Source organism: Athene noctua, chromosome 30, assembly GCF_965140245.1.
Source record: "Athene noctua chromosome 30, bAthNoc1.hap1.1, whole genome shotgun sequence".
NCBI classification, from domain to species: Eukaryota; Metazoa; Chordata; class Aves; order Strigiformes; family Strigidae; genus Athene; species Athene noctua.
In genome coordinates, this window is record NC_134066.1 from 1466644 (window position 1) to 1493252 (window position 26609).

The window sequence follows — 26609 nt, forward strand, 5'->3', positions numbered from 1 at the left end:
GCTGCTTTCAGAGAAGATTTGCTCTCGGAGGAGATGGGACACTTATTTGGCACCTTCACCCTGCTGGAAAAGCATTCCCAGGGGGAACAGCAAGGTGTTCTGCCTTAGCCAAATCCACGTGGAGACTCAGGGGCAAGCAAACGTGTATTTTAGCAAAGAAGCTTTTCTCTTTCTTTCTAAAATGAGGGGAACTTGACAAGCTCGAGTCAAGCCTTGGCACTCTGAGCTTGTTCTCATCCAGAGAAGGAGACCAACATCTCCCCAGGGCACGGGTGGGGGGCACCTACCTTCTCCTTGTTCTGTGGTGACCGTGGGTTGGAAGCAGGGCTGTCTGGCGGGGAAGAATCCACCTCCACTGGCTCTTCCTCCTTTATCTTGATGTCTGGAGTGGAGGGCAGAGACATGTCCAGGGCTCCGGCACTCTACAGGAAAACCAGCCACGGATTGAAAGGACAATTAGCTCATATTGTTTGTGAAACATTCGGCTGCTCCCAGAGGAAGAGCTACAGCTCTGAGCTCTTGCCAAATTATTATTATTTATTTGTACTGAAGTAGCATCTGGGAGCCCGAGGCGGAGAGCGGTGCCGCGCTGTGCCGGCCCCGTCCAAACAGAGATGGGGGCCTAGGAAAGATGGTCTCTGCCCCAGATGGCACCATTTTGTGGTTTCTCAGAAACACAGACAAACACACTTCTTTCCATGGGTTAGTTTTGGGGTGGGGTTTTTTTCATAAAAGGGCTCTGCTAAGGAGAACAGGTAACAAAGCCAAATGCCTGCGAGTTACAGAAGGCACTTTCATTCACAGAAGAGCTGTAAAGCATTGTATAAATCAGCCTGAATTATTTTATTACCCGATTATCAAAAGCAAACAAAGACCCATGCAAGTTATTAAATATCTATGAGCGCCCCATTAAAATAAAACCCAACCATATGCCTGAAGCTGGCAACTTGCCACCACCCTGGGTTCCAGCAGTGCCACGTGCCCCATTTTAACCAGTTAATGACTTGCTTGGGGATGCGAAAAGGGCAGGGTGACAACAAGGGAGGGGGATGAAACTGAACGGCCACTTCTCCCCTCCCCAGAGCTGGAGGAAGAGAAGACCTGGGAGAAGATGGCGCGAGGAGGAGCAGGCAACGGAGCGCGACTCCAACCGCAGGATGCTGCATTCAACTGGGCTCCAGGAGACCTCGCAAATCACCTGGCTCCTCCCTCCGTCTGGGGCAGGAGAAACTCTCCCTAAATCAGTCCTGACAGCTGTTTGTCCAACCTGCTCTCCCTCCCTCCACAATGAATCCCAACGCTTCGCCTTTGCCCGCCCGGCTGCTGACAGTTCGTCCTAGCAGCTACCCTAAACCTCCTCCTTCGCTGCATTTTAAGTCCTCCCAAGGGAGGGAAAATTGCAGCAAGAGGGTAAAGCTGGGCACGGAGGGATGTTCTCGCTGCTCTTGAGCAGGGTGAGGGCCCCGCAGCTCCGCTCTGCGCTGATTTAAGCAGCTCCACGCTGATTTACGCCGGAGCTTTGCTTGCGGTAGGTGCAGGAACCATTTACCTGCCCCTCTTAAGCAGAGACGTTGCACTGGGAATCACAAAGGAGAAGGGATTAACAGGCAGGAAAGTTTCAAACCACTTAAAGTGCCTCCAGGGAAGCTCCTGCTGTGCCTATGGTTTTAATTAACATGCTGGTGTGGAGACCACCCTTGGAACTGGAGGACAAAACACAACAGCAGCAGCAACTGGGCTCGATGCGGCCAAATGTTGAAAAGCATCTCAGAAATGCAGCAGGCAGCTCCGGCCAGGCTCCGTGAGTGACAAGCCATCTGGGCCCGGGGACCTCGCCTGCACAGAGATTTTTTTTTAGGAGGGATAATGCTTTCCCTAAACGCCTGAAACCACCCCAAGCTTCACGCCCGCCGCGTTCGCCTGGCTGCCGGCGGAAATATTTAGGCTGCAGTTCATCCTAGAGAAAAAAAAAAAAAAAAAAAAAAAAAAAAAAAAGGTAGGGCAGCCCAGGAGATGGGTGGTCTTTTGGTATAAAACGACTGGCTAGACTGTGGGCTGCTCAACCATTTCTGCGTGAAACCACAAACGAAACGCTACCTTCTCCCCAGCGCTCGGGGGTCTGGGCTGCAGAGAACAAAAGGCAGGGAACTGAGAGCATAAAATGCCACGCAGCCCCCCGACAAGGCCCTGCAGCATACCAATGAGAGGGATCAATTTATGCTTTAAAGAGCCCTGTTATTAGGAGAGCCGGTGAAAGACAGTTTTCAGTTTTAATTCTGAATTCCTCCGTTCCCCATCTCGGTGAAGATTTACGCGGCCGCGCTCCCGCAGTTTATTTCCGAGCAGCGCCGCTGACTGCGAGCGTATGTACGTACATAGATCAATTTAGTAAATGTATGTGCCAGTCTAAGAGCCCAATATGCATCTGCTGCTCCTCAGATCCTACAAAGGGTGGGGGAAAATGTCCTTAATTAGCTGCTATCTGATGAGATCCCGTTGTCCTTCAGACCCTCGTGCTCCCGGGGTTGGCGGGGGCAGCCTGGATCGATGGTGCTGGCGTGTGAGGGAGCTCTTTGTTCGGAAAAGCTTCGCTCCTCCACCCAGCCCCTCTCTCCGTTTGCACCTACAGTACCACTGCTCAAACCCTAAAGGCACAGGGCTGAGCTCCACCCCATCATCCTGAAGGATCATGAGCCCCAAAGAGGCTCCGAGTGAATTTTAGAGCACTTAGTCCTGCTTTTTTCCTGCATCTTCTTCCCAAGGTGTGAGGTATTTTGGGTACTGCCTTTTTTTTCTTTTTTTTTCTTTTTTTGAAGCGAAAAGCCAAAGGAATAATAAACCATTAAAATCTGCTCTCACCAGGCCTTGGGTTGCAGGATAACCAGCCAAAGTCACTCGAGTTAAAAAAATAAAGTTCCATGTAAGCCAGCATATTAAATCTGAGACCACACTTCGTTACCCTACAACATGTGCCTTTCATCAGAGCAGCACCGTCCCCCCTCCAACCCCCACAATATGCACCCAGCTCAGTTTTATGGCCACGGTGGCCTTTGCCTCTTGCCTTTTTCTCGTCATCCTCCGCAGCTTTCTTGAACTCGTGCTCAAAGGAACTGGCCAGTTCATTGAAGAGTCCCACTTCTTCACAGTTCTTCAGGAACCGAGTTGGGGTCGGAGTCTGATCTGTTTGGGTTTTAACACCAAGCAGGGGTTAAAGAGAGCGTAAAGAATTTGTTTTAACCACCACAGTCCTCTCTGGAGATTGTTAACAAACGTTTTGTGGAAGTCTGGGTGCTTTCCTCCTAAGGTGTGTGTCGTGTTTGCAAAGCAAGTGACAATTCAGAAAGGGGAAAATAATTTCTTGCTGATTTTGTCTCTCTGGTAAATACAGTTTAAAAAAAAAATAAAATCATTGCAGCGAAAGGCGTGCAGTGATTTCTGTGAAATTCCTGCCTTTGGGTCATGTCGTGTCCCTCCCACCCCAGGGTTTTGCTTGTCCTCATCTGAATCGCTGCTGCAAGGAAGGAAAATAGTGGGGTTTGATCTCCCTGAAAGAGCAGATCTTAAAAATAGGGAGTGATGAGAGGGGAAAGGGCTGCTCAGAGCAGCCCCAGTGCTGATGTGGAACAGAGCTGGGCAGCGTCGCTTCCCTCCCCGGGCCGGCTCCGTGCATTAATGCACATCCTAGGACAGACGGCTACGTGGGAGTGCTAATAATTACCACCACTGTCCAAAGCAATCCCTCCGGGGCCCGTTTTCCACCATATTAACACGTTGAGTCATGATCTCTCTGGCCATCACCCAGGCTATAAAGCAGAGAGAAATCTCCCCGCTCCCAGCGAGCCTCGTTTTTCTGCGTGACGGTAGGTCAGGTCCAGGTACTAAGCGGGAGCCCAGCACGAGCACAGTTACACCGAAAGAATCCATCTGGCAGAAAACTACACAGATTTTTAAGCACAAAGGGGATCCCTGGGATACTTTAGCCTGACCTGCTGCATAAAACATCGGCTGTTTGGCACGGACGCTCCCCGTGCGAGCGCAGCAGCTGAAGTGTCTGCGGAAACCGTCCCGTTTGATTTCAAACCAGGCGGTGGTGGAGTCTCCCGCAGCCTTCAGGAAGGGATTCGGGCCATTCCTTCAACCTTGCTGTCGCAGAACTACACTTTATTTCCAGTCTGACTTCAAACCCGAGCCATTGGTTTTGTCAATAAAGCAAAGGCCTCCTCTGAGCACACTTCGGTTCCCCCCAAATCTCTCTTCATTAAACCAAGAAACTTTTGTCACCGACAGAGCTCAGCAGGAGGCTGTTTTTCCAGGGCTTTAACGGCTCTCAGGGCTCTTTTCCAATCGTTCCCCGTTTAGCAATGTCCTTCCGAGCTGCACACGCCAGCCCGGGGCCCAAATCTCCAGCAGAAGTTTTCACAAATGCCACAAAGTCGTCGTATAACCTCTCTCGTCCTACCCCACCCCAATTCATACCTCCAGGAATCGCAGCAGCTCTTCCACCCACAGCATCACCCCAGAAGTGCACGTTCCCATTTAAATAAGCCTCTCTGCCGCCAGTTAGAACCAGCAGAGAGAAAGAATAATTCTTTATCACTCTCTTTAGCTTAACCACGGCGTTACGGCAAGAGATGTTCGCTGAATCCTCCCGCTCATTACCACACGGGCTGCTGCCCTGGACTCAGCACAAAGCAAGAGGGAGGGAGAGAACAAGAAAACTCAGAGACAAAATGGTGGCTTAAAAAAAAAAAAAAGGACATTAGGAATGTAGGGCAATAACGCCCTAGATCTGCCTGCTCAAAGCCAGCATGCTTTATAGCCCTCGCAACCCCCCGGCAGCTCAATCTGCTGTCAAGATCTCAGCCAGGGAAAGCTGGTGTTAAATAGGCTGGTCTTGCACTGACCGCAGCTAAATAAATTCGGGGTTTGGGTTTTTTTTTTTCTTTTCGTTGTGGCTTACCCCGGAGCAACCCACTGAGCATGAGCCCAGAGGAGCTGGGAGAGGGGGTTAGACCCGCCCTCACTGCTGTTCCTTGGGGTAAAACTGAAGCGTTTCATCCCACCCCCGTTTTTCCCCGTGAGAGTTTGTGCCCAGGAGGAATATATACCTCAGGGAGCAGCAAAGATGAGGGCTCTTCATGCTGCACCCCTGTGAGAGCAGGTGGGACTTCAGCTGGGGACAGGCCCATACCCCATTTCTGCTCCCCCCATCCCTGCCAACTTACACCCCGCGTTTATCAAGCAAAAGCTAACCCTGCCGCTGTGCACCCTCTGTAGAAAGGGGGTGAGCTGAAGGAAAAACAACCTTTAGGATTCTGAGCTTTCTCTCAGCCCCCGCCCCAAATTCTTCACCATCAACTCCCATTAGCCTGATCCCATTTGAAATTAATTCTCCCTCTGGGAGCCTGTTTTGTCTCTGCAAGCCCTCCCCCGGGAGAAGCTTTTTGCCCTTCCAGCAAAGGCTGCGCCAGCTCTCTTACAACCCTCCCCACAGCTACAATTAACTTGGAGGTTTTAAGAAACCAACCCAATTGCTATTTCCTACTTCAACACTGAATTTGGGCTGGAGATGAACCGGGAAAAGGGTGCCAGGTTCTTGCAGCAGACGCTTCGTTTCCCCTAATGAACTCTCAAGGCTTCAGAAAGCGTTTTCTCCTCTCCTCTTGTTCTCAGCAACAGCCTTTTCATCCCGCAGTAACACAAACCTCACGCCCTTTTAAGAAGCCTGAGCGAACGGGGACTGACAAGGCAGGAGAATATCTGTAACCAGCAATGATCTGCTGCCAGACAACAATATACAGGGGGGTTTTGGGGTTTTTTTTCTCTTCCCCAATCTTATAAAGGCTGCATTGACCATGCAGTGTCAGAAAGCCTCATTTGGGCTCTGCAAATGCACTCGTGGCAGTAGCCAGTGTTCTCGACGGCGTTTTAATTTATTAACTGCTAGCCTAAAAGCTCAAGAAAATTGACACCTGGGCTGAGGAGAGGAAGCCGGGTTTGTCAGATTTTGTTCATCGTCCTCAAAGCACATGCAGAAATGTGAAAGCCCTTTTGTCCATAAATCTTCCAGTCTTAATAAAAAGGGTGAGAGCTTAAAAAAAAAAAAAAATTAAAAAAAAAAAAACAACCCAAACCACCAACCCACCAAACCCCACAAAACCTGATACTACCATAAAAAAAAAAGAAAAAAAAAAAAAAAAATATAGAAACTTGGAAGCCTCTGGCTTTCCTTTCCTCCTGATTAAATGCAGATCACAAGAGCTTTTTATGGGAGGTAGAGACGTTTTTCAGTGCATCTGGTCCCTGGTATTAATCTTGCAGTCATGCTATATTAATGTGCACCATTTTCAGAGCTGGCCTGGATTGAACGCCACATACCTGCTATGATGACTGAGTCAGTTCGAGCAGGGCCGAATTTCAATGTCATCTCATGCTTGTGTTTATGAACCGCCAGGTGGTCCTCGTTTGTAAACCTCTGAAATGAAACAATTTAGAAAATCGTGAATAAATGCGTTTTGTGTTTTACGGGTACATCCTGCAGCAGGGTGTGTGTGGAGTTGAGAGGTGGGGGGGGGGAGAGAGTCGCCCGGAGAGCAACTGTAACACAATCGCTGCCGAGCATTAAGCAAAACCAGAGCGGGACAGATTGTTTGAGAAGCCGTGTGTGAACACATTGCTCAAAATGAAAAAGCCATTACACGAGGCTTCTGGGAAACGGGGGACAAATATTTTTAATAATACTTTTTTTTTTTTTTTTTTTTTTTTTAAAGCAGCGGGGCCACGCGGCGGCTGCGACCGATCGAGGAAATGCGAACCCGCCCCGTTCAGTGAGATGTGGAGCTTTATTGCTGGCTAATAGAGGGATGAATCAAGTGCTGTGAGGGGTCAGGCAACTTTTTTTTTTCTTTTTTTTTTTTTTTTTTTTTTTGGACGGCGTGCGACAGCCCTGGCACTTCAGGCTGTGGCTTTATGGAGCAGGAGGGAGGCGGCTGCCCCCCTCTCCCTACCCGTGGGCTCTTTGCGACGGCGCAGCCCAAAGACGAACGGAGATGGCAAAGGGCGGGGGGGGGGGAAAATGCGTTTCACATGCCATAAAGACACCATCTTGAAATTCCACCTGCGGGAGAGAATCGCAGGATTTAAAAAAAAACACCCGGCCGGGATGGTTTTAGGGATGTGCATGGGGCTGGGGGGGGGGGGCTCACGTTCATCCTGCAAAACCCAGACAAAAGGGCATCGCCCGCTGCGGGGCTGCTGGGAACGGCTGCACCAGCCCCAAGCACTGAGAGGGAAGGGGAGGGGGGGGGAAGAGAGGCAGGGATGGGGTTAAAGCAAATAATCATAAAGACCCGAGGATGGATTGCGCCTCTCCTAATAGACTGCGACAAACCGGGAGGCTGAGGGCACTGCACGGGCCGTACTGCAGGATTTTTATGCATCCAAGAGCCACGCAGCATCGGGCTTGTTTCTAGAAAGAGCTGTTGCTGCAGCAAAGAATTTTTGCCCTTTTCCCCCCTTTTCTTTTTTCTCTCTCTTGAAACCATCCAACATACAAACCAACCCAAAGCCACCTGTTTCTGTGAATTAGCTCAAGCGTGACACCCCGGGTTCGCTCGTTCTTTCCGACGCTTATTTACGACTCAATTTTTTTAATCGAGCAAATCTGCATTTTTCAGGCTGGAAGCTGCGGCGGCGCCTTCCCGGGAGCTGTGTGGCGGTGGAGGCGGGGGGGGACACGACGGGGGAACGGGGACACAAGTTAGCAGAGGCAAGGGACAGCAGTGCCGAGACAACGGGCGCATCCGCACGCGTCCCATCCATCTTCCCTTTTGGTGCAATAACAAGTGTAATATGCAAAGCGTCCTTCAAACCCGCCATATCAGAAGGTGCTTTTGCTGGTGACTCGTAGCTGGGGTTCAAATCAAAAGAAATTAAGAGCTGGTGGGTCTTAACACGCTCGCAGGGAAAAAAGCAAAGAGATTTTTTTTGCCCGCGTAACTGCGGGCACACACACGCCTTCCCAGCCACCGCTCCTCGGTCCGGTCCGTAACTAAACCTTAAATAAAATTTCTCAAATTTTTTGCTAAAGATACACGTGTTCTTGGGTTTCTTTCCGAAACCCCTCAGCTCTCCTCCAACCCAAACGTGACTCATTTCCAACATTACAAATCTCGGCCATGCCAAAACGCCACCGAACAAAGAAGAAAGCGAGCGAAGCGCCGCCGTTTTCCGAGGGAGACAAAATTTGCAGCATCGTTTTGCATCGCACCATAAAACGCCCGGTGGAAGGGGGGACGGGGGAGAAAGGGTGGGCACGGATACTTTGTCATGTTTCTGGCCCAAAACCACCCTGGCTTTTAACATACTCGGCTGCCAAGCCCGCTCGCCCCTTGCGACGCGGTGACAAGCCGTTTGCAGATGAAAATAGGTGGGTTACGGTAAACCGAGAAAAATAAATCAGGTTTTTTTGTGAGGACAGAGGAGCAGCAGCCGGTTTCAGATGAATATTTAGCAGGCGGGCGGCCGCAGCTCCAACGGCGACTTGAAAACATACAGAGACAAGGCAAAAAAGGAAAAGGAAGAAAATTCCCAATTCTCCGACTCAATTTTGTACTAAAGAAATGGGGAGATTTTTAGGTCAATGAGGGAAGAGGTAGGGAATGGGGTCACATTTCTCTCCCCCCATTCTCTCCCCACCAGCCCCGGCACCACTGAATTTATTTTAATCTTTCATTTTGCTCCATCGCAGGATTATTTTTTTTTTACACTTTTTTTTTTTTTTTTTCTAGGGCACTTTTCCTGCTTTCGGTGTGCGTTACAGCTCTATTTAACATCTTTATGTGGTCTCACTAGCTTGGGAGCTCTCTCTTTCTCTGCACAGAAATGCTCACAGACACAATATATCTTTCTACATACATTTCCAAACGCCGAAACCTAGAGGCTGAGTCTGGCACTTCAGTTCTAAATCATGTCATTTTACACAGAGAAGAAAAGCAGGGGGGGAGAAAGGGGGAAGAGTAGGGGAAAAAAAAAAAAAATGGAATGAGTTAAAGCCACAGCACTGGCTTTAATATTTAATCTCCTTCCATCAGCAGCTGACATATAGCAGTGTTATTTCAGCCTGCTATTTTGCGGGTGTCTGAATTAAAAAGAAGATGTAGACTGTAAACTCTTTGGGGCGAGGGACAGGCGCTGGGATAACGCTGCTGCCTCCGCGCTGCAAATCGGCCCCGAAAGCGGCGGCGACCCTTCACGCTGCAACGGCGAAGGGCTGCAGAAAACCAAGAGTTTAAACAGCACACGCAGCCCCGATTTTTGCTTTTCTCTCCTCTTACCATGGCCCTATGGCTGCCTTCGGGGCAGGGGACGGAGCACACGGATGGCATTTGGGGTTTGGGTGTAAACACGGGGCTGGGTTTATTTATCCCAGAGACTGTAACAGCTTTTTGGAGAAAACAGATTTGAGGCAGACTAAGGCTGGCCAGTCTGCATTCTTTACTCAACAGGCTGTGACAGCTCGATGAATAAATGTGCTCATTTAAAAATCTTTATTTAATAGGACACAATACTTCCAGCTGGACCAACGTGCCATCTCCATTAAAGCAAGAGCCAGAGAATAAATGCAGTAGGCTGAAGCCTGGATCTTTAGTCAGAAGGAGATTTTTCCATCGGTTTAATATGCACGACACGAGAAACACGGGGTTGCTCAGGGTTTTTCCTTGCTTTTGTAAAGCCTACAACTGCGTTCGATGCCAAAGGAGGGTCAGGCAAGCACCGAGCCCACCACATCCAACCCTCCGGCCGTGCAGGAGCCCGGGCGCTCGCCGGCTCTCCCGGCAGCTCCAGCTCATGAGCCGCACAGCTATTTTTTAACCTTGACAGTAATTTTCAGTGAACATAAACACCGGCTGCACACCTAGCCAGTCACCTAACCAAAAATTCAGTTTTAATATAGACCGGGTGTAGGCTGCACCAGCACAAACCGTTCCATGGGCGCACGCTTGCATAAATGAAGCTTTACCTTGCCGAAAGCACAAGCTCTGGGACAGTCTCACCAGACCTGAAAGGGGTGAGGAGCCAAACCTGCCTCCATCCAGCTCATCACACGGCTGAATTAACAAGCTGTCATTAATACGGAGGAGCCGAAACGCTGCTCCAACCTTAACTCCAGCACCGCGGGGTGTTATTCTGCCCACGGACACCACGGTACTGCCGTGACACGGTTGGAACACCTGGATACCAGGGGAAACAAAAGAAAACAGCACGTGTCTCACAACTGCAGTGCTGGAGGGAAATGACTGCACTAAGCGCTCCAGCGTGGATAAGCTGAGCTCAAAGTCACCGACTTTAAAAGGAGCCACAACAGGTTTGGCTTCCAAAGTGGGGCTGGTGGCTGATGCCCCACAGCCAGCGATCAGCCCGGGGCGAGGGGGCTGGGGGGGGTGTCCTGGGGGCTGCCTTGCTCTTCTGGCACCGACCTCCTTCACAGGGAAACCTTCACGAACACCCGACGGGAGCCAGGAGAGAGCAAGGCCAAGGGCACGGGGAGATGCTGGACGTCCTGCAGGCATCCCAGCCCACCCAGCGCCCGAGGCAGCGCATCCTCCCCGCGCTTCCCGGCTGCGGCAGAACCCGCTGCCTACGCCCCATCCATCCATCTCGCCCTGACAGGGCTCAGATGGATTTCTAGCCGTGTGGCAGGCAGGATAGATATTCCCCGTTCAACTTGGCACAACTGCAGAGGTAACTAATGCAGGGTCACGGGTGCCCCCGAGGGCTGGGTGCCCAAAGGTTAGCTGTTAGAGCTGTGAGTGATGTGACCCCCCAGTTCTCGTGCAGATCTGGGCTCCATCTCACCCATTTCCCATCTGAGCAATGACAACGATAATTCCCTCCCTTGCAGAGAGGCTGTAAGGATTAATTCGCTAATGTGCATAAAGTGCCCCGATACTGGAGTGATTCATAGATTTTAAAGGCCGGGGGGACCATTACAATTATCTGCCCGGGACCACGTGAATCCCCAGATGGGCCCATTTCCATAGGAAAGGAGGTGTCACCGCAAAGACTTGTTGGTTTGAAAGAATGCAACAATAGTAGGGCCAAGCCGTCTGATTTTTACACCAACGAGAGACGACACGCAAAGATTTCAAACCCGTTTCCTCTCGGAGGGTTCCCCAAAAGGCAGCGCTGAGCGGGCCAGGTTTCAGAAGAGCTCGGAGCCCAGTTGCTCCCACGGAAAAGCTTGTGGCTGTGTTTTTTCGAAAGCAGCCAAAGCACCGAGTCCGTGCAGCTCGAAGGTGGCCGCAGCAGCTCCGGTTACCGAGCGCTTCTGGAAAGCTGGTTTCAGTAGCAGCATCCTTCCGCTAGAGGAGGGAAGAGACAGCACCTCCGCCAGCCTGAGCGAGGATAAATGAGAAGAAGAGTGAAGGTTTACGAGTGATCAGCTCAAGAACAAAAAAAAAAAAAACCATAAAAAGAAAAAAAACCCAACAAGCAGCTCGTGTGTTGCACGTATTCAGAGAGCGCTCTGCCACTCCTCGCTCCAGCACAAAGACTTTCTGCAGGAGGGGGAGCGGCTGCCGGGGGGGGGGCTGTGAGTGCAGAGAGAGAACGCCCCTGAGCCAAGGTCAGCCCAGCCCGAGCTGGGGAGAAACGAAAACCCAAAAAAAGGAGTGAGGGGTGATGGCCACGGCCCGTCAGCCGGGGGCCGTCAGCGCAGTGGCCGCTCCAGGTCTGTAAAATGATGTGCCCGGTGCCCTTCCCAGGCCACAGGCAGCAGGAAAAGCTTATTTCTCCTCACTCAGGTCCTGTGAAAAATCAGAAAGGCCGCAGCCAGCTCAGTCACCTTGGGAAGGAGCAGGCTTGGATGCATTTTGTGCAATGCCCCCCCTGCAGCTCCCCCCCTCCCCACCCCGCTCTAAAACTGCATTGAGATTAAACCTTGAAATGTTATTTTTGGCTCAGGCAACTCCAGAGACCCATGTGGCTATGCCTTTTACTTTAAAAATCTGCTAACATCCTGCCCTGTGATTAATTCACGTTCCTTCCCTTGTTTTTTAAAAAAAAAAAAAAAAGGAGAATAAGAATAATAATCAGAAACTTCAGCCTGTTCACAGGCAGCGCTGGGTGCCGGTGTTAGGAAGCCACGTCCAAACAGCCCAAAACCCCTTTAACAAACACTTTGTTTGGGAAGAGCATTGTGCAAACCACAAAAATGTGGCGCTTTTTTTTTTTTTTTTTTTGCTTAGAGAGAACCATCTGCTTTCCGATTTTGTTTTTCTGAGGGATCGTGTGTTTTTAAGCTGGTTATCACCGATGGGCGCTGCACAGCAGCCTCTCCCCCGTGGCACAGAACCTGCCCTCCACACGCAGTCAGCTCCACATCGGGCTTCTCCCATCTCCAGCGAGCCGTGGGAGAGCAGCAGCAAGGTTAAGATGCCAAAACATGACCCAGGATGCTTCGCTTTCCCTGAGATCAGCACCCGGGAGGTGATAGATGAGCTACGTTTTTTATAAGGCAGCGGCGAGCAGGCCAGAGGGAGCAGATTTTTACAGGTGGTTCCCTCTTGGGCTCCTACCAAATCCCTGGTGATTAGTGCTGAGACACTCAGGTTGCTCCACAAACTTCCCTGCAATTTAAACAAAGAGTTAACCAGGTTCTGGAGCCTGTCCCATCCCCGTTCCTCCTTGGCCAGAAGGGCAGAGCATTTAACTCGGAGTAGGTAAATAATTTAATTTACATTTCTATAGCTTCACTTATCCCAAAGGGCTTCTCATACACATGCCCCTCCACTGAAATGCAGGTGTTTCAGCAGGGGGGAAGGCAGCAACCATCTGGCCTACAGCACACCATGTAGCAGTGAGGAGGGAAGCGTTCGGCCAAGGACATACGGGGCAAACTCTTTAATAAACTCTGTATTCAACTTTACGTGGGTTTTTTTAAATTTTAATAAAGTCTCCTACGGTAGACACTGCCTCTCCTTCATCTCCAGCGTACCTGAGCTGAGCATCAGCATGTCTGGGTGCAGAAAAAAAAAACAACCACCAAGCCTCTGGAGTGGGCCAGCTTGGCCAGGAAGGCACCTGCCCCCGTGGGATTTCACCTGGGTGGGACAAACCCCAGAAACGCCCAAAAACCCTCCAGCTACTGAAGAATTTCTCAGCAGCACACCAAAGGACCACGAAGCAACCTTCTCTCCTTTTTAGAAAGGGGCATATGTAGAAAAAGAGCAGATGGTTGAGGTGGTTTATGGAGCACCTGGGAGGAAAACAACCCCTTGTTTTGCCCAAAGTCTCGCAGATGAGGAGCCCTCGGTGCCTCGTAGGCACAGTTCCTCCGGGACGGCCGCTGCCGTTACAACCCAAACCCTGCGACACAAATCTAAGCTGGGAAGATCAGGCTCCTAAATCTCCAACGGGTCAACGCTACAGGACAGCGGGCAGAATTTCCTGAGACACCAAAACCCTCCTCCTCTGCTCGAGTGATGCTGGAGGGGGACGGACACCTCGAGGAGTCAGTCGCTGCTCCCGAGGAGTCAGTCGACTGATCCTGAGGAGTCAGTCGCTGCTCCCGAGGAGTCAGTCGACTGATCCCGAGGAGTCAGTCGGCTGCTCCCGAGCTCTGTGTCCACCAACAGCCGATCTGAGCAGCCAGACACAGAGAAGCATCGTGGTGACCTGCCCGCAGCCTCACAAAAGCCCGCGGCGCTTGGCTTAAAAACCTGGCGATGCAATAATTATTTACTTCCACACGGTGGAGCATTTTTAGCCCGGTTTCGAGAAAAGTGAAGGTTATTAAAATCCATGTATTAATTACCGCTGCCACATAACTTAAGAGGAGAGGCACAGCGGTAATTAACGGAGGTGAGCGAGGGGGTGGAGTTGCGGAGCGTCAGCGACTCCACAGCTTGTGCCTATGGATCCGCGCCTGCCCCATGGGAACCCCCAGATAGCTCCAGTGTGGATGTGAATCATTATTACGTCCCCAGCTCGAATCCCAGCAGCACCACAGGTTTTCAGTGTGACCTTGGGCAAGCCATCAATTCTTCCCCTACCTACCAGACAGAGCAAATAAAAAGGGAAAAGGCACCATACTTCACGAGGGCGTTAGGAGAGGAAGCCGACCGCGCATGCAAGTACCGGGAGCCATGTGAGAAGCACTGCAGAAAAAAAAAAAAAAAAAAAAAAATTAACAAAGGCAATTACAGCTGTGTTTCCCTAACCGTGTTTCAAGTGCAGGCGTTGGGTGATTCATTAGGAGCTCAGCATCTCTTCCCGTCACAAGAGCTGGGGAATAGAGACCAAGGAAAACGGGCAGAGGCACGGCGGAGGGCAGGGAGCTGGGGCTAAGTGAAATTCCTGCCCTGCCCTACCGCAGAGAGCTGCTGGGGTTGAGCAGTTTGGGAAGTTAATGTGGCATTGCGGGAGGAAAAGGGTGAATTATGCAGACATGCTGTTGGGTTATTCGTGGGGCCCTGCCCTCGTGCAATGCAGAGGAAGAATTGTGGCGCTGGTGGCAGAGAAGAAAGGGTGAAAAAAAAAAAAGAAAAAAAAAAAAAAGGGGTGGGGTGGGCAAAAAAATCCCCCCCCAAAGACTTCAGATCTACCACAGAAACCCAATCTGGGCTCCTGCCTTCCCCTACAAGCCTCTGCTGTTTACCAAATGAGTCACCCTTCCTGCCTTGAACGCTCGACAGCTCCTGAATGAATAATCTGGGAGCAAAGACTCTTTCTCGGCAAACAAACAGCATCGGCAGCAAGCCCCGCGCGACGCAGGCATGCGAGAGATAATTTACAGAGTGAAAAGAAAAGAATAACAGGAAACTCCTTCTCTGCATACCCCGAGAAACAAGAATGTATGTGTAGAAATAATTAAATCCGAACTGGAGTCGATTAATTTGTCTACAGGGCTGAGGATTTGTGCTTTGGGAGGCTGCACGGGGATCTTAAAAAGTCTCTGGATGGTGGCCAAGGCTGTCAGTGCCGCCCGGGCGAGGAGAGGCTTTGGCAGCAGGTGCCGGAGCACATGCAGCTCCGGCAGCGCCCTGGTAAAAGCTGCTCTGGCCTCCCTGCTCCCTGCCAAATCCCACACGGCAGCCCAGTGGTGGGAACTGGGCCCTTAAACCGGGGTGACAACGGGGAGTCGTGCGGCCCCCACGCCTGGCGGGGATGGGGTGATGCTCCCCCGGCAAGGCAGCGCTATCGGCGCCGGGGAGGCGAGCTGTGAAATGGAGGGAAAGGGAAACCGAGGGGTTTGAGCCGGCAGAACTGAGCCTAAACCTGGACTCGGGTGTCTCCCTCGGCCCTGAGATACCCGACGTGGTCATGTCTGAGCAGGGGCCTGCGGTCGGGTCCTCGAGCAGCGGGACAGCGCTGCGGAGAGCTGCCGTGCCCACGGGCTGCATGGTGCCACCTCCCTCTCCGTACTTACCCGTAAGAAAAAGCTGTGCTGGGCAAGCAGGACTCCAGCAGCGGGGCTCTGCTCCCAACAGCCGGTCCCTCAACTCCAATCCAACCCCCTCACGGTCATTTCCAAAGCAAATTCTCAAGGGCCGAGGGAGCGGAGGTTAAATTTGGTCTCATCCGAGAGGTTTGGTGCTTGTCCTCTCGGAAGATGCCTTGCACCCAGGCTAACACGATCCTCTCTGCTGCACTATTGTTTCGGGGCTAAGGGAAAGCTGATCCTAAAAAAAAAAAAGTTAGCTCCAATGGAAAAAAGACCTCATTGTGCCAGTATGCTGCAGCTTGAAAAAGTCGACGTGACTCAGCCTTGACCTTTGAACAACACTACAATTAGAAAAAAGGATGCCGTGGTCCCCATTCAGTTTTTTAATGCACTGGAAGGTTGATTTCCTTCAATTCATTTGCGATATTGGGTAGGCGCCCACCCATTCATGGTGTGTGAGCCTTTCCTCACAGGCTTTATTGCCTGAAAAAAGGGGTGGTTGGTTTTTTTTTGTGGACCTGGGCTAGGACCTCTCCTGGGGAAGCTCCAACAGCAACAGTCTGGAGAGGGCATCGTGTTAAATGGAGACAGAATTCAAGTGGCTTAGAGCCTTGGGGTTTTTTTTCCCTTTAATTTGTTAGTTAGAGGGAAGGAGTTATAAGGAAGTGTAGACCCACATAACCAGAGGTGCGTGGGCACAACTTAAAATATGCTCCTGCAGTGTAAAAATGGGGAATGTTAATTATTGAGGGTGGTAGGTGGGGTATCATCGAGCGGAGAGAGGAAAAAAAAAAAAAACCCATGAGATTTATGGGGTGCTTGGCCACCTCGAGAAGCGACTGGGGCATTTTAGAAATGAGTTGTAGAAATAAGAGGGGTCTGGGCCCCCTCTGTCTGTACCGAGAGGTACGAGCGCTCCGCAGAAACTCGGGGGCGATGGCTTCAGCCAGCCCGGATTTCCACCCGTGTCCCCACGTGCAAAACGTGAAACCAGAGACCGAGGAACTCACCAAACCCCTGCTGGGGCCAGCCCTCACATCCCTTCTCATCCCCCCTCATTTATGGAGCTCCCAGATTTTATCCTAGGGCGTGATTTCCCCCCACGACGAGCTCATCCTTCCTTCACCTTCTTTATTTCAAGGAGCCCTTAAAACACAGTTTTAAACTCATCAATGCCGTGTCTGAAAATCCTTTCTTTGTGCTTCCCCACACCTTTCTCCCAGAGATTTTTGGCCAATCTGCAGAGCCCCTTGACTCTATTTTTCTGCCCCTGCTTTCCAAGATAGGGATGCAAAATCCTGCGTTACATAAAGGACCATCCTGCATAAAGGATAACGAATACCCATGATAAGTTGTCAGATGTCAGCGCACCGCAGTAATTAAGCTTTTAAAAGGAGATAGGCAGCAGCAGCAAAAAAAAAAAAAAAAAAAAAAAATTCCGGGCGTTTGACTATTTTTGCCTCTTGGAAGAGCCACCTGTTTTATCGTAACAGGTAGATTTATGGGCATATTAACGCGGCGCTGCTGCTCCCACCCTGATGAGGTTCTCAGTGACCCTCTTCTCTCTCGAGATTTATGACTTCTCAGAGCAGACTATTGCGGAGGGGTCTAACTCCAAGCTCTTTGCCTGACTCCATCCTGCACCCAGAGTGCCGGGAGATCTCCCGTACTGAAAAATCTCCATCCTTTTTTAACCCCAAATCATCTCCGATCGTTATGCAACTGCACCGTCTTTCAAAAGGTGCCAAGTTTTCCCCAGCAAGTCGGGTCAGGTTTATGGGGAAACGAGTCTCCTCGCTCTTCTCACGAGCGTTTCCAAACGCCTGCCATTGCAGGAGCTCGCGCCGGGGAGGTTTCAGCTCTCTATACACAACAGGATTAGGTTTGAGGAACGTGTTAACACGCTCCCAGCTCGCCGGCGCTGGTCTGTGTTACTTAGTGACCCGACAAAATCCCCAGCAAAAGCCTTTCTGAGGCTGAAGCGGACTCCCCAGCTGCGATTCACACCAGCCCAGGGCTCTCACTCGCTTCTAATTGCCTCCTTAGCCTCTCCTGCCTAATGGTAAACCCTTTTAACATCACTTTCCACCTGCAGCCCTTAATAAAAATTAAGTGGATAAACTCTTAAGTGCAAGAAAAATCAGACGAGATAGAGCCAAGCATAACGCAAGCAGCTTTCCCATAAGCTTTTCCCCACGTTGGTTGATGTACAGCCCTCCTCCCCAGCCCTGTCTGCGCTCCCGGCCTCGCAGGCAGAGATTACCCCCGCTGAGGTGCCAACTGGGTGATGATTCAGCGATGTAGAAATATACAGCTGAGGTCACCAAAATCGCTTTACTCGCATCCTTAGGGTCTTAACAATTTTTCCGCCTACGTTATGGGCTGCAGATAATAAAATTTCACATGCAGTCAAAGCAAAAATGCATTTAAATTTTCTTCTCAAGCTTACAAATGTTTGAGGTTTATAGCAAACATCACACAAGCCTCTTAAAAGGGAGACAAGCTAACGCAGCAATCACAAATTGTTTTTAATACCCCAAATGTGTGCAGGAAACACCTCCCCCAGCCACAGAAACAAAAGCTTGGATGAATACCCCGGCGAGTAGGTGAATTAGTAGCTTTTACAAGTGCAGGAGCCAGAATTAAGATGTCGGCAGCGATGCTGTACAATGAGGAGCTCGCACCTGGATCTTCCGAGCTGCAAATACCTGGTAACACATCGCAGAGTGACTCTGCAGGTGTCTGGGGTAGCAGAAGCAGTGGGGAAGGCAGGAGTCTCGCAACAAAAAAAAGCAAAGCAAAGAGCCAGCAACGTACACCCAAGCAAGACATCAGTGGAATGATCTGCTCCTTACTTTTAAGTCTAGCTTGGATTGCTTAAAATCCGCTCCTTTGAATGTTTATTCTTATGAATGAGCTTTTTGGAGACTGAACCTCTCGTCTCCCTGTCTGAAGCCCACATTAAGGGGGTTTAAGCAGATAAACATGACAGGTGATGCTTTGAATTCCTGTCAATTATTCTAGTGGCCATAAAACCCTCCCTGTCTATCCCCCAAAATAAACCCCGCTTCTCTGCCTAAAAGCAGCGACTGACACAGCTACACAAGACACATTTAGCGTTTATAAATAACCCAAAGAAGAACCCAAAAATCTTTAACTGCCCCAAAGACAGACTGATCAACATTTTGCGAGAACTTCCGTTTTATGAAATGGTTTCATTTAGCAGGCTTTACTGCTGAGATTAATTTATAGCTTGTTTTGCACTGCTGCAAAACTCTCCCACCCCATCCCTTATACACACACAATTCTTTATTGTCTAGATGTTTACTCTCAGGGGGAATTTTAGGACTTTAATGTTTTTATTGTTTTAATCCGGCATATAAAAAAATTATTTGAGCAAAACAGCTGGTACAAGTGCTTGGAAAGTGGTGGTGCAGTTTCTCAGCTTGCATCATTAAGCAGGTGTTAAATAAACACGATGCCACGCTCCTCCCGAGATTTACCACGGCAGGAGATTTGCAGGGGATCTTTTCAGCAACGGCGGGGCGGGGGGGGGATGTTAGAGACGACAGCTCAGCCCCCTCCTGCACCCACCTTAGCTTTTTCTGCCAACGCCCCCAGGACCCTCTTCAGCCTAAATTCCTCCAGACAGAACCACTAACCCAGGGAAGGGGTGAAAGAATAAAAAAATCCCCGCTGGCTACCTCCTGTACACAAAGGGGATTTCTGCAGATCGGCCACGTGCCCGCAGAGAAGCACAGAGAAGAAAAAGCCCAAAAGGTACTTTTTTCTTTCTTTTTTTTTTTTTCCTCCTCGCCGACACGCACACGCCAGTTCTTTGTGCGGTTACGGCGTCGCAACCCCCCCAGCGGCAGGATAACGCAGTGTTTGCCCAGCAAATCCATCAGTCCTTTACAAATCTCACGTTTCCTCCCACGTCAAAAGAGCTGCTCGAAAGAAATGGTATTTATTGGGAGCTTTTACACCTCGGCCCAAGAACTGACTCTTTCAGGAAGGTTCTCATGCAAAGCAGCAACCACCGAGAGGAGAGAAATATGAGCCAAAAACCCCCGAAAGCTTAAAAAAAAAAAAAAAAAAAAAGCATGACTAGAAATTCCTTCTATGAATAGCTCTGCTTTCATTCTCAGATCTCACATGAGAAGGGACGGGAGATATTAGGGCTTAAAGGTTCTTTTTTTTTCTCCACACACCCCCCTGCTCTCCAGCAATAAGATGCTGGGGGGGTTTTCTCCTCGCCAAGTGTGTAAGGACAGGGTCGGCCTCTCCCGTTCGCCCGCGCTCGGGAATCGCCGCATCGATCGCCCGACGCGCTGCTCTGCGCCAGCACCGCACCGACCCGGCTGCCGCAGAGGGGCGGAGCGGGCTCCGCCATCCAACAATGCCCGGCGAGCATCCTTGGGAGGAAAAAAAAAAAAAAAAAAAAAAAGAGGATTTTAGCTGCCTTGCCAATTACCCAGAGCCGTCTCCTATCTCCTAGCTGCCTCCTCGTGTCACTGCAACGCTCAGTTGTCTCTTTCTGGGGATCTGAGAACTGAACAAGGAAAGTGGGATGATGAAGAAAAAAAATCCCCCAGTTATTTAAATATTGAAATAAAACCAGGTCATGGGCTTGTTGGTTACTAATAACTCCGCACAGGGTCTAAGGAGCCAAAGGAAAACACACCTGTCTTCCTCCCTGCGACCCAAAGCAGCCTCCTCAGCATCATTTTTGCTAGAGAAAGAGATGGAAACCCCAGGCAGAGTCCCCCCCTACTTTTTTTTTTTTTTTTTTGTCCTTAAGCAACAGCGTGGCTGGATTTTATGCAAGAAGTTTACAGAAAATCCTGCAAACTCAGGCATCTTTTTGAGAATTAAATGCAGCCGTGATGGCATGATAACAAGGTCTTTGTCAAAGCTACGTGCTGCATCGGCACTTGAGGAATAAGGTGATCTGTTCACGCAGTGATGTACAAAGCACTCGGTTTTCTCAGAGATTAGCAGACAGGCTTTGAACAACAACAACAACAGAAAAAAACACCACCCCACCACAAAACCAAACATCCTCGTCCTCCTTATGTTTTTAACATAAGGAAATATTTTACTGGCCAAGAAGAAAACCCGGAGCTGAAAAGAGGCAGGAAAAATTCAATCCTGAGCGTCAGGCAGGCTTTGATTGTACCTTGAGCTCGCTCTCTCATTTCCTAACCAACCCTCCTCCCTCTAAACCCTCCAAACCCTGCGCCCTATTTCTCATTTGCTTTACGAGGGGCAGCGGCTGCCACATAGCGCGGATGAAAAACAGGTTTTGCAGTTCTTGAGATAAGATCACATGAGGTTAAACTCACAAGCCACGGTCAACATGGTAACACTTGCAGGTTGGCTTTGGCTGCAGGAGCATGCAGCCACCGGCAGCTTTCGGCTCCTATTAAGCTCAAGACCACAAGCAAGCTTTTAGATCAGTCTAATTTCAAGTTAATAAAAGAGCCTGGCTCAATTTATGGCTTCGTGCTAGCAGCACACGCAGTTTGCATTTTTGATATAGAGCAAGAGCTTTAGGTAAGGACTGGGCTGAGATTAGTTCGTTCAAAGCAGAAACTCCACGGTTGTGAAACTCCCTTAAATCAAAAAAAAAAAAAAAAAAAAAAAGAAGAAACCATTCCCTGCAAGTACACAGCCATGTTCCTTTGGGGGGATTTCTGCAGCCCTGATCACGTTCCCGAGAAAGGGGAAACCCTCCCTCCTCATTCTACCCCACGGAAGAAAGTGGAAACCATCCCATCATCTGGGAACAAGAAGGATATGGCTCAAGTAAAATAAAAACACAAATTTCAATCATTAGAAACCTGGCAGTGGCTGAGAAACTCGCGAGCTGCTTCGCTGGGCTTCGCTGGCCCGCCCGAGCACACAGAGCGTGGGGAGGGGGGGCTCCCGTGTGCTCTGCAGGGTGAGAATGGCAACGTCCTCTTGGAAATAAGGAGCCCAGAGGGAAGCACGCAGGCCTCGGGGGTAACCCTGCCAAACCAGCACCCCCAGGACTGGGCAGAGGCCGCTTTTCAAGCAGGGGATGCTCTCCTACGTCGACATCCAGAGTAACAACTGCTGCTGATTTTCCTCCCTGCTGCCCTCAAGTGCGAGGCACCAAACAGCCCCGGTAAAGGAGCCTGGCAGCCAGGCTACGTTTATATTCTTATAAATATAGATGTAGATCTACATATGACTATTTATTTAGAACATCTCCTGGTGCATGCTCGCTCTCTCGATATATATTTATAGTTGCTGAGTCTGCAAGTCACCCATCGCAAAGCAGATGGCTTCACAGTCCAGCTTTCCACAAAAATCAGGCTCGGTGCCCCGCAGCGCTACTCGGCGCCCTTCCTGCCAACCGAGGAAGGTTAAACTAAGTTTTAAGCCGGCTCTAAAGCAAAGGGTGCCGCCACCTCCGAGCCCTCAGCCCCCGTCTCGCTGGCAGGAGGGGCTCCCCTCGCACGGCAGAGCAGCGCCGCACCCTCCCCAGCGCCGCAGCTCGGCGGGAGGTGCGTTGCTGATGTGATTTGTGAGCGCTTCGAAGAATCCTTTGGGACAAGAGGTGCTCCAAAAGGGCAATTACATCCATTACTGGCTATTCTATTGCCACATGAAATAGGTTTACTAGTTGCGTGCCGCCTCATATACTCCATTTTTACGCCAAAATGAACAAGTATGCTAATGAAGCGGGTGAAGAGCGGGTTGGGACGGCAGCAGCGGCCGGCGAGCCGGCGCTTTGCAGCACGGCTCATCCTCCGATAGCGTTTTCTTTGACAGGACCTGCATTAAAGCTGGCTTCTGCATATTTTAAAGACGTTATTAGGTATTCCGCAGCCTCGGCACGGCACCTCTAAGACGATAGAGGAGAAAAGCACGCAGCTATTTCTTCAAATCCAGAGGTGCTATTTCTTCATTTTAATTGCTGCAGCAGTCAATATGGCGAAGAAATCCTAACGAGGGCTTGTTCTAGAACAAGGCATTCACCGGAACAGAAACGTAAAAGCTGTTGCCAAACCTCACTGCGTCTCCAGAGCAAGAAGCAAAGTCACAGCCCAAACGTTTCTGAGAAAATCTGAACTAGAAAGGAACTAACAAAAGAGTTCAAGTGACTTATCTCTGTGTACACGTTAAACCAACTCGTGTTAGCAAGCAATTCCTTCACACAAGAAAAACCCACAAATACGTTTCATCAACCAGATCTGGGAGGTTTCCAGCAAAATATGTAGCAGAGCATTATCAAGAATCTCCACTGTGGCTTCCAGTGACCTTTTGCCAGTCAAATTCTAGCGCTGCACAGGCAGTACACACAGGAGGAGGTCACTGCGACAGCCTAAAATATGTGTAATGACAGTTCGGGGATAAATTTTGCTCCAGTGCCTGCCCTTTAGCACAGCCACCACCCCCTCCCCGAATGGCCGTAGGGGTGGCTGTCCCAGCTTGTGGCTGTCCCTTGGTAGGAGGGACAAGCTGCTCTTGCACACCCAGCCCTTGACATGTGGCTGCAGAAGGAAGAGCAACCCCCGTGGCTCCCAGGAGGAAGGAGACAGAGGGCAAGCAACAGCGTGTGTGCACGCACAAGATTCACCTACAAATATTCCCAATTTCCAGGTTACGTTGCTTTCTAGTGTTGTCTTCTGATGAAAACTTTTTTTTTTTTTTTTACAGAAACCTATAGAAAACCTATCACTCCAACAGATTAAGGTGAGGATCTCATGGGTAGCATCCTGCTATCAGCATCCCTGATGGCAACGAGAAGGGATTCGGCAGCAGGGTTAAAGCCAGGGAGGTTGTTCACCGGCAGAAGGACAGCAGAGAGCAAGAAAACCAGCAGGAAAAGGGAGAGGACACCAGGCAGCAACTGTTACACTCCCACTGCTAGTTCCACTTTCAAGCCGGCCATATGCCAGGAGGGGAACCGGGTGTTGCAACAATCCCTGCATCTGTGGCACTGCAGCAACCACCCGGGGGGTTATTTTTAAACGGCAGCACTTCACGTGGGGAAGGGGGGGGGAGAAAGGCAGTGAAATAAGAGGAATTAGGCACTCCAAGAAAGGGAGTGGGGATGAAAACCAAGCCCTATGCTGCTGGGGGGGTGTGCCAGCTGCACAGCAGCATCCTGCCCCCTGGCACGAGACCACCAGCGCTAATAAAAAGGGCATCGGGGAGGGCTGCAGTCCGGAGCTGTGAGTGGGAGGGGGGAGATGCCTGCGCAAAGCCCTGGCAAAAGAAGAAAAGCCTTTTCTTTTTCCTGCAAGGACAAGCCGCCGCTCTGCAGCACGAGGGGCTTCCAGAGTCCTCACCGGCCAGACCGGCTGCTCGGTCCCCGGCTTCCCAAAGTGCCCTGACAGGCTGTCACAGCGTGTGCTGAGAACACCAAAGCAGCCATCCCGCTAAAAGCACAACTCCTAATTAATACCTAATCAGCCAGAGGGGATGCAAACATGTTTTCCGGCAAAGAACGAACCACCGGCGTTTCACGTTATTAAAAGTTGAGGCTTTGGCAGAGGCTTACGCGGCACTTTCTTCCCGGAGCCGCAGGATTTGTGCAGAGGTCCAGGGAGTCCGTTGGCATCCAGGCTCTTATTTAGAAAAGGGGAATTTGGAAAGCTGTCCAGACCCATTTCCATTTGACAGACAAGTGTCTGTGTCAGTTCAGCACCGCACACGTGCTTCAAATGCAAAGCAGAGCTGGCATTCTCAGAACTGGCAATGAATCCCAGCCATAGGAATGATAAAGATTTTAACTTACAGGAAATGCTGCTATTAAATAATATTTAAGTCTTAATTATATTTTAAAACAGCCATTTTATAAAAAAAGAAGTTCTATTATAGTGCTTTTGTAGTTAAAGGTCTGTCAACATTTCCATTTTAAACCTTCATTTCTAGGGGGTTTATAATTTGGTCATAAAAATTCATTCTAGGCTGGAACTTGGCATACAGGGGCTCAGCCTAGGAGCAATATTTTTTATTATCCAATTTGGTTTAAATTGGTTTGGCCGTTTTTAAGTTATAGGAGTGTAAAAAATAAACGTTTACTGGTTTCAGATGCCTTCTCAAGCTTATTATTATTCAAAATTAGCTTTCCCCTCCCCACCTCCAAAAATACCTTCAGCAAGAGGTAGGAGATATCATTTTACTCTGCTGACAATACATGAGTTACAATTCAAATTAATTCACTTCTTTTGATGCTAACAACCTAAAGACTTACTATAACCCACCACTACTTTTACGCAGACCCATTACATACTGTAAACGCTCGGAGATTTGTGTAGCATCTGCCATTTTGTGCCTGATGCACAGGTACTGCAGCTGTAAAGGTCTTAATTTGAAATAAATAATTAACTCGGGAAACCTGCATTCCTGTGAAATAATAGAAGACCTTTAACCAAGATGTTTCTCCGTCGAATTTTATTTCAGCTGTGGCAGCTTCAAATAAAAAGCTGCAGATGTGAAGCAAGCAGGCGTATACAGCTAGGAATTCCTCACCACGGAGCTTCAGACGTTTCCTTCAATTTAAAAAACAGAAAAGAAACTCTAGTTTATGGCTCAGCTCTTCAAATCACTTGGGTGCAGTAGGGACACAACACATACGTGACTTTGCATGCTAACTACAGACGAGGGGTATCTGTGCCCAAGCATAACAAAAACCTCAGAGAAGGATTTTATTCTCGCTCCATCATTAACATCCACAGTTTTTCATTTTAATATTTGGCTGGTAGAGGGGGGCGTCAGCCGCAGCTCGACCCTTTCGGGCACGTAGGGGAAGTTTTTGTGCCACCCGGGTGGGAGCTGCTTCCCTGTGTGATTCAGCCCTTCGCTGGGGTCCCCCGGCATCGCGGTGTCCACGTCACCTGGGGGGCCCCGGAGCTGAGACCTGATGTCGATCGTGCCATGTAACCCTGGAAGGGGCAGTTGTGAGCCCCCGCTCTTGGCTTGCCACTCTCACCAGCCCTATGCAGCTTTGGTGACTGGCATCATCCACCCTGCTCCACAGAAGCCATTCGCCTGATTAATAAGGCTCCAATTTCCAAAGACATAACGGCTCCTACCTCATTAAATCAGTGGGTGTTAGGAGCCTGGATTCTTTAGGAAAAAACACCCTGCGCCTGTGTCCAAGTCCAGTCCCACTCAGTTCCCGTGCCAGGACAGTAACAATTTCTACTGGAGGACAGGGTGTCATAACTCTGCTTAATAACCATTTAAATTCCAGTTTGCTCTAACAGCAGGTAGCCAATTGGGCTGAAGTTTCTCAAAAGAATTCGATTTTTAACTCTCTGAATTTCTTACGCAGTTTGTCTGGCTTCCCTTTATAAGCTTCAGGAACAAAGTCTCAAGAGGCAGACCCTCAGGAGGCTGTTAAATCAACACACAAGTATTTCTTTCTGTACCTGCTTATACTCAAATCCAACACGTGTCCTGTGCACGCGTGGTCCTGGCCAGGGCTGGCTGCAAGCCCCAGCGAGGCTGAGACATCCCTCTGCACTGTCTCGGGTGAGTAAAGTTGACTCCTGGCAGCTTCAAGACAGGGAATATTTTATTACCTTTTTGCTTTAGCCCGTAAGTGGCAGGTGAGAAGGACGTAACAAAGCAAACCTTTGCAAAAGAAAGATGCTTTGTTGTAAACCAGACGGGCACAGGAACTTTCTCCCTCTCACCTCTGGGCTGCTTTGTGTGCCCACCTACTTGCTTCACTGTATTATTCTGTCTCTTAATCACAACAGCTCATCTTGGACCAATCTGGGGATTGAAACTAGGGGGGAGTTTGGTCTGGAGAAGAGGAGGCTGAGGGGAGACCTCCTGGCCCTCTGCAACTCCCTGCCAGGAGGGGGCAGAGAGGGGGGATGAGTCTCTGGAGCCAAGGCCCCAGCGCCAGGCCCCGAGGGAATGGCCTCAAGCTGCCCAGGGCAGGGTCAGGCTGGCTCTGAGGAAGGATTTCTGTGCAGAAGGGGCTGTTGGGCGTTGGAATGGGCTGCCCAGGGCAGGGGGGGAGTCCCCATCCCTGGGGGGGTTGAAGAGTCGGGCTGAGCCAGCGCTGAGGGATCTGGGGGAGTTGGGAAGGGTCAGGGGGAGGCTCATGGTCGGGCTGGAGGAGCTTCAGGGACTTTTCCAACTCGGATGATTCTGTCATTCTGTGAATCTG

At 50.1% G+C, this 26609-nt stretch overlaps 1 protein-coding gene across 2 annotated transcripts in view; it reads right to left on the reverse strand.

Moving 5' to 3' along the window:
• The window catches only part of LOC141972025 (cyclic AMP-dependent transcription factor ATF-7), a 66109-nt gene that overhangs the window by 12831 nt on the left and 26669 nt on the right, over nucleotides 1-26609 (reverse strand). For both annotated transcript variants that reach the window (XM_074929759.1, XM_074929760.1), the window contains exons 3-5: nucleotides 6379-6475; nucleotides 3062-3180; nucleotides 288-422 (exon numbers count right to left, since the gene is read on the reverse strand). In XM_074929759.1, the coding sequence (XP_074785860.1) occupies nucleotides 288-422; nucleotides 3062-3180; nucleotides 6379-6475 (351 nt within the window). The remainder of the gene's footprint in view (nucleotides 1-287; nucleotides 423-3061; nucleotides 3181-6378; nucleotides 6476-26609) is intronic.